General features: G+C 31.6%; 1 protein-coding gene across 1 annotated transcript; it reads left to right on the top strand.

The window, feature by feature from the left end:
- The first annotated feature begins 9,224 nt into the window (after positions 1–9,224).
- LOC145091991 (putative nucleoredoxin 1) lies at positions 9,225–10,867 on the top strand. Its single transcript, XM_079029847.1, has 2 exons — positions 9,225–9,372; positions 9,782–10,867. The coding sequence occupies exons 1-2, from the start codon at positions 9,283–9,285 to the stop codon at positions 10,493–10,495; spliced, it is 804 nt and encodes a 267-aa protein (XP_078885973.1). The 5' UTR covers positions 9,225–9,282; the 3' UTR covers positions 10,496–10,867.
- The last annotated feature ends 277 nt before the right edge of the window (positions 10,868–11,144 follow it).

Genomic DNA, 11,144 nt, shown 5'->3' on the forward strand with positions numbered 1-11,144 from the left:
CAAAGGTCAACAATGGCCTCTTCTCTCTCCCAAAACGCTCAAATCTCTTTAGGGTTTCTCTCTAGGGGTTGGTGGCCGCAAATGACGGCCATAAGCCCCTTTAAATAGGTCTCAAACCCTAGAAATTATGGTTTCATTAAACAGCGTGGACTCGCCGAGTCCAAACACGAACCCGCGCCCAAAACCCTATCCTACTCGGCGAGTTTGGACTCCAACTCGCCGAGTCTCCTCACAATTCACCCAAAAATACAAGAATAAATAATATCTGGGAATCCGGGGTGTTACAATATAAATGATTATATAGTTACCTTTAAAATAAAATAAAAAATTTGTTTGATGTTTTAAATAATTACAATGATAGAAATTAAAACGTTAACCAAATAAAATTTAAAAAATTAATTAACAATCACAACAGCTATAAATAACATTAAACCATATATTATATTTAATTTTATTCATGAGTAACACGCAAGTGAAGGTCATTCAAAAGATTGGGATTATGCAGTTTTAATAGATGTATATATTATCATATAATTCAAAACAATCAATATATTATATAAACTTAGTATACGAATTATTATATCAAATTAAACAACAACATTATTGTTATATCTAAAAAATATATATTTATAAAGATTTCAGCTATATAGATGCTTCTGCGTAAGGCGCGGGCATTCGCCTAATATACTTATAAAGGAAGCATTTTTCCTTTGACCACCTTCATTTGAAACTCTCATACATTTTTCCTTTCACCACATTCATTTGAAACTCCTATGACTTTTCAATTTCTTTCTAATAATAATTATAATTTGGTTAATTAAGTTAAATAAATATCAAACCTAAAGTGTAATCATATATAAACTAAATTTTAATATTAAAATAATATCTTTAATTATACTTATAAAGTTATTTTTTTTTAACTTTTAACATATTATACTTAATTTATTAGTTTTAATATATTGTTGGATATAAACCATTATCATTTTGAAGATACAATTTTGGAACATTTTGTATAAAATACTTTAATTATTAATTTAAATATAACATTACAGGCTCAACTTAAATATAAATTTTAGTTTAACTTAAATAACGCAAATAATATTTTATAAATAGTTAAAAGTGATAAGTTGAAGTGTAATTCTAATAATGCTTATAAGTTGGTTAATAAGGTTAAATAAATATCAAACTTAAAATATAATGATAAATAAGCTAAATTTTAATTTTAAAATAATATCTTTAATTCTACTTATAAATTTATGTCTTTAACTTTTAATTTATTATACTTAATTTATTAGATTTAATATGTTGTTATCTGTAAACCATTATCAGTTTAAAGCTACAATTTTTGAACAATTTGGGTAAAATACTTAAATTGTTAACTTAAATATAACATTACAATGTCAACTTAAATATAAATTTCAGTTTCACATAAAAATCCAAAGAATATTTTATAAAATAGTTAAAAGTTATAAATGCAAAAACTAAATTGTAATCTCAATTTAACTAAAATATTTTCAAAAGCTATTTTTATAACCGTTAAAAGTTTTCAAATAAGTAGTTTAAAATAACTTACAGTAACAATAGTTAAAAATAACTCGATATAAATGATTATATTGTTACCTTTAAAATCAAACAATAATGTTTGATGTTTTAAATAATTATAATGATAGAAATTAAAACATTAAGCAGATAAATTTTAAAAAATTAATTAACAATAACAACTATAAATAACAACAAATCATATACTATATTTAATTTTATTCATGTGTAACGTACATGTATAATTCATTCAACGATTAAGATTATGAAGTTATAATAGATGTATATATGATTATATATTTCAAAATAATCAATATATTATATCAATTTAGTATACGAACTATTATATCAAATTTAACAACAACGTTATTGTTATATTTAAGAAAAACATATATTTGTAAAGACTTTGAATATATAGGTGCTTCTGCGCAATGCGCGGACATTCGTCTAGTTTATAATAAGGGATGCACTATATATGTATAATGTAATAAGAGGAGAAAAACAAATAAAGTTTGACCAACCCACATTTTGTCATTTTGTTATGTTTTAATAAAGAATTAATAATAGTTATGATTTAAAAAGTATTTGAACAAAGTATAAAGGCATTAATTGTACAATTAATATATCATTTAATTTTTAAAGAAAAAATGGAAATTAAGTTGAGAGTTGCATACTTGATTTTCATCAATTTTTCCCGATTTAATCCACCAAATTCTTCCATTTTCATTGATGGTTCCTCTTCCTTCTACCAAAAAACTTTCAAGATGTTTAAACGTAATCCAACGTCTTCCTTCCTTCTCATAGTCCGAGCGACGCGAAGAGGCTTTGATTGTCCTATAAATCTAGTTTCATTATTTAACAAAATGAAAAAAGAACACATTGAGTGTAAAGATAAATATCATCAAAACGACATGAATATAGGTCACTAACAAATCTTATTTATTTTGCTTCGAGTTTAAATTCGACAAGGATTTGTTACATCACAGTTTTCATCGGTCATATGATTCAAATTTATATCGTTCTATGACAACCGTGTGTTTCATTTGTTTAATCAGTTTCCAAATCACGTTCGAGTGCTTTGAGAATGAATGAGTTTTAAGCCAAATAAGGCACCCACCATGCGAATAATGTGACACTACATACATACATAACTACATTCATACATAGATACATACATATATACATACCTTGAACCTAAAATTAGGTTTACAAGGACCAGAAAATGTGATGGGCTTAAGATGATACACTTTATTCTCCGGAACCACAACCTCACTTCCACTGGGAGAATCACAAGCATTCCTCCATGCTTTCATAAATGCCTACAAAGTTAAATAAAAAGTTTTTAAATACATTATGGATTCATGCCATGGGAAAAGCAAGAGACGATACATATATTTCATGAATTTGGATAATCGATCGGAAGTACCTCAGAATCATCGGTGCCACGGGAAAAGTATGAATCTGAATTCATACGGTGAACTCGAAAAATATATAATTTATTTTTTAGCATTCATAATGTGATGTTAATAATTTATAATTTTTTTTTTCAATAAATAATTAGATTTAAAACTTGAAAAAAAAAATTAATTCTTTAGAGAACCAAGGGTCCAAAGCCTGCTAATACCCAAACCCTAGGCACCATCCCCCATAATGGGAAACGATTTGAAACAAGGCGTTACATTCCTCACCCATAACACCATCAACAGCCTCAACAACCTCCTCAACCACAACACCCTACTCACCTTCATAACTTCTTGGTGGAGTAACTTGCATATACTAACCAAAATCCCTTGCACTACTAGATTCAACATCATTAGGAGTATCTTGCATATCATTTTGAGTAGTATCCACCTCAAGTGGAGTCATTTCAACCTCCCTATGTTGTTGAGGTTCAATTTTACTACCCTACATGACATGATATAATAATGTAAGTGGAAAATCAAATGTAAATAAATTTTAATCTGAAATGGTTTTACCTGTCCTACATTCAGCTTCACACAAACTTTTTGTTTCTTCTGTCTCTTCACATTTAACTTTTGGGGTCTTCTCTCTGGACAAGTGGCCTTGTTGTGACCTATATCCTTGCATATGAAACATTTGATTTCTTTCCATCCTTAGAAACCTTGTGTTTTACTTTATTCTATGTAGTGGATTTCTTCCTATTAGTAGCTGGCATATCAGACATCCTTCTACTAATAGGAGGCAATGGTGGAGTAAAATTTGTCTCTGACTACATGTCACTCCCATTCATGGGGGAAATTATGTAATTATAGGCCTTCCTAAATGTGGTGGTGCTATACATGTTGTCTACATCAGATTCTACATCCCTATTAGGATATGATATGCTAGATACAGAATGAGCACATCCATATCCATTCAATTGCCACAACCTATAGGAACATGTTTTCCTTTCTAAGTCCACCTCATATGCATCTATTGTTCCCCTCACGTCAAACTAGTTTAATCCATTATGTAGTACCTGATAATGCCTCTGAACTTTTTTAAGCAAATTCATATTGTCCTTTATCTCTATATAAATATGATTTCCCTATTGTTGTCCCTTTAATTTCATGTTGTCCAATTTGTCCATCATGTATAATCTTAACTCCTCTAACATGGTGATTAGGGGTTCTTCCTAGTATCTACTATTACAACATTAAAACTTTCAAAGAAGCCATTTTCAACTGCATCACAACACCTGCCAGGTTGAAAGAAAGCTCCTGACCAATTGTTTGGATCTTTCTCCATGATATATTGATGGGCATCTGGGTTCAAAGTCTCAATTTCCTTTATCACGACTTTAAAAGCATTTTTAGTTGTAGCTTTAGATGCTCTAAAAAAAGGTATGATATATGGCACCAGTGAATCTCTTTTGTAAATTTTGGCAAATATGTCTAGCACACCGACTGTGCTCTACACATGGAAGCAACTCGATCTTTAACAGCCTCTATCAAACCCTATATTAATAACATGTTTTAAATCAAATTATCTAAAATAAATATACATGAATTACTATGTAAAATATTAACCTTATGTTGGTCTGACATTAAACTGAATCTATTGCCTAAATTCATGTTTAGATCATCAATGAGAAGCTCCAAAAACCATTTCCAATTTTGCTTGCTCTCCACACTAACCACTTCCTATGCAATAGGATATATCTTTTGATTTTCATCCCTCCCAACTTCACAAAGTAATTCCCCTTTAAAAACACCTTTCAAAAAACATCCATCAAGACCTATTATCCTTCTACATCCTTCCATCCAACCTTGTTTGACTCCTTGAAATAAACATAGAACTTGCTAAAATCTTCCTTCCATCTGGACCAGTCGCCATATCTAGTTTCACAGTTGACCCAGGATTTGTCCTCAAAATCTCATGATCATATGACCATAGCTTAACATAATGTTCAACAAGAATACCTTCAATAAGATTTAGTGCATACTTCTTTTCTCTCCTGCATTGGCCCTTAATAACTTGGATACCAAACTTGTTCATTAACTTTACCCTAAGCTTCCTTACACTCAATTTCTGACTTTGTACAATATCTTTGGTATAATGAATCCCAATCCATGCATATGTTACCAGTGATCCAAACTTGAAGTTCCTAGCATAATTATGATAATCTTGTAGTGACTAGATTTAGAAACTCTCTTCATCACTCATCCAAGAAGCTCATAATCTAAATGTGTAAGTACCCTTACTAGACCTCACCAAAAGTATTTTTCTATCAGTTTTTTAAAACACAGTTAATATCCATTAGCCACAATATAGTTGCACAACATTGATTTTACTTGCCCTGGATCCTAAAATCTCATTCCCATAATTGGTTTTTGTTTTTTCTAGTGTAATAACTCATTAAAATATGGAATGAGTTTTGATGTTAGGTTCAAATCTGTTGCCATCATCATCATCTACAATGTTGTTATCCTCCTCATCATCAACACATAACTTACTCAAGAAAGGATCATTTTATGTCCTATGCATATGCATTACATCCTCAATAAATTCAAACTCAACATTCCTAAGTTCATCTATGTTATCTTCATGTTCACCATCAATACAAGACTCACGTCCATCATTATCATTTTCTTCATCATCAAAACACCCATCAACACCAACCCCAATATGATCCATATAAACATAAATTATACAATCTTTTCTATAAGCATAAAAAATAAAAGCAACATATTCCACATCATCAGAAATGGGATTAAGCCCTTTCATCATTGAAATGCATGATTCATAGTAGTATAACTTTTACAATCTTCATGCATGAAACGCTCGAAGAAGGTCACATACTCAAAATAAGTTCTAGAAGAAAAGTCAACATCATTGAACATGGTTTTCACACCACCATTGTAAGAGAAATGATTACGAGTAAATACCCCTTGGTAGTTGAGTTCCACCATCGCAAACTGTCCATTAGGTTTCGATTTTGTCATTGCAACGATTTCTTTAGTACTTCAGCTCGATCATAAAAATGCTTCACAAACCCTAGCTCAGTTTCGTTTACAGTGAAAAATGAAGAATGAAGGTCGACAGGTGAAGATGATAGGTTTTAAGCTTCTTATATCATTTATTGACTTGGCATATCTCATGTGTCATCAGATTAGACAAAAAATAAATATTAATTAACACACATACAATGTCAACCAGGAAAGTGTTTAAAAGCGGGGACAATGACTAAATTGACAGGTCAAAATGGAGTTTAGTGGTCTAATGTACCAAAAGAAGACTTTAGTGACCAAATTAAACAATTCTCAAAATTTTGATGTGCTATAGTGTCATTTTCCCTAAGATATATGCATATGCATTATTAGAGGTCTTACTTGAAGCATCATTTTTACCATATTTTCAATTTTTCATTTCTTTTTATAAGACATTTTTAACATGTTTCCATTATGCTTATAACATTTCAAGTCCTAGCCAAGACATTTTATAGGTGATTGTAAGGAGAATACTTGTATCAAAGCCAACACTGTAACTATTTAACTAATTTTATTCTTAAAGCAACTTGGGAACCATCCATGAGTTTATGTTTTCATCATTTATCGATTTTAATTCTCATAAAGTTATATTGGTGGTTTTGATTTCATGGTTATAGAATTTGTTTATTGATGAACTAAATCATACCTCTCTTGCTTCATGACTCTTAAGCTTTCATATATTTTGTTGGGAATGTTTAAAGTGCGTTTGGTTGTGGAAAATTTTCTAGTTTTCCATAAAAATTTTCAAATGAAAACGAAAATTTTGAAAACGCATTTGGTTGATTCAGTTTCCAAAAATTTTCCAAAAAAATAAAAAAAATTATGTTTTCCAAATTGCATGTAAATAAGAAAAATGAATTTTATAGTTTTCCAAAGTTTTCTCATTTTCTGAAACGGAAAATGAAAACTTTATCCGTTTCAACCAAACGCATTTTCTAAAATTTTTTATTGAAAACTCAACTCTATTTTATGAAAACGTTTTCTAAAAAAATTAAATTTTTTCCCACAACCAAACATAGTATCAAAATTTTCAAGGAACATTGATGATATGATTTAATATTAGAAGTAGTTTCATGAGAAACATTTTTTTTAAATGCAAAATATATTCTTTGCTTAAGTGGAAAATAATTATCATCAAGTTTTTTTTTTCTTGTTATGTTCTTTTTAAATAGATTCCTTGCTATAGTGCAAAATAATTTTTATCAAGTTTTGTTTTTTTTCTCTCGTTATGTTTTTTTTTTAAATAGAAAATTAGATGGGTCCAATAACCCATCTAATTTTTTTAGTTTATCTAAAATTTATATTAGATTTTTTTAATGATCTACCTTAAAAAAATTAAAGACTTTTTTTATCAATAAAATCTTTGAATTTATATAGAATTTTTTTATTAGAAAATTAATGATATAAAAAAAATTAATGAATGATATAATTTTCTATTTTAGACTCCTCACTGAAAATTTATCAAATCCACTGCATGTAAAAAGTTGTTGCTCAAAGAAGATTAGTTTGCATTAATCACCGGGGCTGTTAATCTTTAATCTTCTAACTACAAGTATAACGTAATTTGAAATTTGTCAACTCTTAATGAAATTGATTTCACTTATTAGTTAAAACAAAATGGAAATGACCAAATGGCCTACGAAATTTCTAGGGTTGGACCATTTAGTCTCTAAACTATTTTTGTTGATTTATGAGGGAACAAACTCATAGTCAACCTGTTTTTTAGTCTCCTAGACTTGTTTTACCCGGTTTGGAGTGCCACATCCACACTATTTGAGACATCAGCCATGACATGGCAACCAACTTACTTGACTATTCCAAAATCACAGAGAAACCGAAATAAATCATTTCTCATCCTGTTGCTTCGTCTTCTTCCTCTTCACAACCTGCTTTGTCTTCTTCATCTTCACAACCTGCTTCTTTTTCCCCTATCACCATCTTTGTTGATTCTGATTGTTATCTACTTAGGTGTCCTCCTTTTTACACATCTTCACTTCAGTATTTATGACTTGTCCGCTAAGTGTTTGATTCTTTGCCTCGGAGAGTTTGATCAACTCATGGATTAAGCTTAAAGAAGGTATCTGGTCCTAGACTTACAACCTAGATATTTGTCTTTTTCTCCCTTCTTACTTTCGAGCTTGAAGAATACATTGAAGATGAAGACCTCAATTTATTTTTGAGATAATTCCAAACGTCTTCTTCCTTCTTAACTAATTAAGATTACGTAGATGCCTCATGAAATTACATAAAATAATATACAAAACTTCAATATAAGTGAAGTAAATCCATTGGTTTTTAGAAAATCATGTTCGTAACTAGCAGTCGGTATCAATAAATGGAAAAATTAAGTAGAGCATGTAACATATAATGCATACAGTACAACAAGTAAAGCACAAGGTAAAACATCAAATGAAATCATTTATAATCGTTCGTGGCGGCGAGTTGATAGTTTAGAATTGCAAACATAACTTCGATGTCAGAACCGACAAGTGTACTCATCTTCGATTGCTCAGCATCAAACAACTTCACTTTAGTAATCTTGTTGTCTTTCAACATATGAACTACTGTTTTCGAATCCATCTTATATGTTGCCATTGTCCCCTATTTCACACTCAACCCTTCAATTTAAGCAAAGAATCGATCGAGATGAAAATTTTGGTTGATGAATTGGAATAAAACTGTAGGGTTCAATACTTAAATCAAATGAAAGATCTTTGGATTTTGGACACATACGGTTGCATGTAAGTGAGTGTCGGTTAATTAAGATTTCAACAAAGAAATTCTCAATCAACGTGATAGTCAACATATATGGGGTGAGCTAGCAAAATTGTTACCGGTTTACTCTTTCAGATCTTCTAAAATGACCATTTGGACCCGACAAAAACAACTTCGTGCCCCTATAAACCTACAAAAAAATTTAGGAATTAAATGGACCAACCCTAGAAAATTCGTATGGCATTTGTGTCATTTCCCTAAACGAAAATGGGATTGAAAAAGATTTTATGATTATACATTAATTAACCCAAAAAAATATAGTATTTAAAATACTATAGCAAATGAAAAAAAAGGAATATAATTCCAATACGACCAATACCATCAATAGCTTGTCCCGGAAGCAAGGAATATGCCACGCACTCTCGTTCATAATTTATTTACTTCGTCTCCAAGAATCTCTAGAACCACCGAATACTTGTTAAAAAAGCTCCCATTATTAACGCCTTCACTGCAATCCGATTTCTTTGGTGCTTGAACAATGTCGGACAGTGTTGAAGTTGTTCACGATATTAAGTCAATCCTTACTTCTACCGGAACAAATTATCTTGTTCGCAACAACGGTGATCAGGTATCCAGTTTTCTTCCACCTTGTAGTTCAGTCCTTTATTCCTTTTATCAGTTATCTGGATCGCAACTAGTTTTTTTCGCATTTATGTTTTTCCGGGTTCATACGGGTCTAATTTCAATTAATAATTTTTAGTTTCAACCGGTTTCATACTCACTTTACAAACCGAAACCGATGCCCCTGGTCCAGTTTTGGTGTCTTGTAATCCTTCAATTTTAGTTTTCGGGTTTTCCGGACCCACTTTCATCCCTATTCTAGTCTTTAAATGGATTGTGTTCATGGATCTGTATTGCTTGTTACTACTATTAACACCAAAATTGGGACTTTAGGTTATTGCTCCCTTACACCTCATTATACTTGGATTGAGATGTCTGATTGAAGCCATTACACAAAACTATCTTGGATTTTTCAGGTTGCAATGGACACCTTGAATGGTAAAAAGTTGGGCATATATTATTCTGCATCCTGGTGCGGCTCATGTCAAAGGTTTACCCCAAACCTGGTCGAAGTATACAACGAACTTCTTCCAAAAGTTGATTTAGAGATCATATTCATCTCATCTGATGAAGATCTTGAATCCTTCAATGGGTATTTCTCCAAAATGCCATGGCTTGCAGTTCCATTCTCTGATTTCAAAACACGAGGATGTCTAGATGGATCCGTTGAAGTCGATGGAATCCCTCATCCCGCGTTCTTTGATGAAAATGGGAAACTTTTGACTTATCGTGGGGTTGAAATCATTGGGGAATACGGAGCAGAAGTGTACCCCTTTACACCAGAACGGTTCAAGGAGATTGAAGATGAAGAAGAAGAAGCTAGAAAGAATCAATCTTTAAGGACCATCCTTGAGTCTCGCTCACGTGACTATGTCATCTCAGCCAATGGCAAAAAGGTAAATATCACCGATCTTGAAGGGAAGACAGTCGGTTTGTACTTCATGCTGTCATCATTCGAGAGCTCAACTGATTTCACTCCTACGCTCATCAAAGTATACAACGAATTGAAATCCAAACAAGAAAACTTTGAAATTGTAATGATTCCCCTACATGACAATGAAGAATCTTTCGAGAAAGAGCTTGCTAATATCCCATGGTTTTCACTTCCATTGAAAGACAAAAAATGCTAAAAATTAGTTCGATACTTCGAGGTCTCGACATTTCCCACTTTAGTCATTATAGGTCAAGACGGTCAAACCCTTCACCCAGATGTCGTTGATGCCATTGAAGAACACGGTATTAACGCGTACCCTTTCACACCAGATAAATTCTCTGAGATCGAGAAAGCCAAACAGGAATCACAAACTCTGGAATCGTTTTTGGTTTCCGGAGACCTTGATTATGTGATCGGGAAAGATAACACGAAGGTGGAAGTATCTGATCTGGTGGGGAAGCATGTACTGTTGTATTTCTCAGCGCACTGGTGTCCGCCATGTCGTGCCTTCACTCCAAAACTTGTAGAAACATATCATGAAATCAAGAATAAACACAATAATTTTGAAGTTATTGTTAGTCAATGTTGACCATGTAATCTGGAGAATAATAGGGACACGTGGGAGTGTTGCCAAGTAAAAGAACGTTGCTGATTTATCTCCTTTCAGTTTCATTTTTAGTGTATTTAAAGTTCAGTTGTTAGCTATTTTTAAATGTAACTTTTCCAGCTTTCAATCATTCAATAAACAAGCATTTGGCTACTCTGTCTCCCTTCTTTTCTTCTCGTTTTGATTTGCTAATTTGCCAACAATTGGTATCAGAGCTTCAAGGTTCTGATTAAAGTGT

Source organism: Lactuca serriola, chromosome 3, assembly GCF_051521515.1.
Source record: "Lactuca serriola cultivar US96UC23 chromosome 3, Lser_US96UC23_V15, whole genome shotgun sequence".
NCBI lineage: Eukaryota > Viridiplantae > Streptophyta > Magnoliopsida > Asterales > Asteraceae > Lactuca > Lactuca serriola.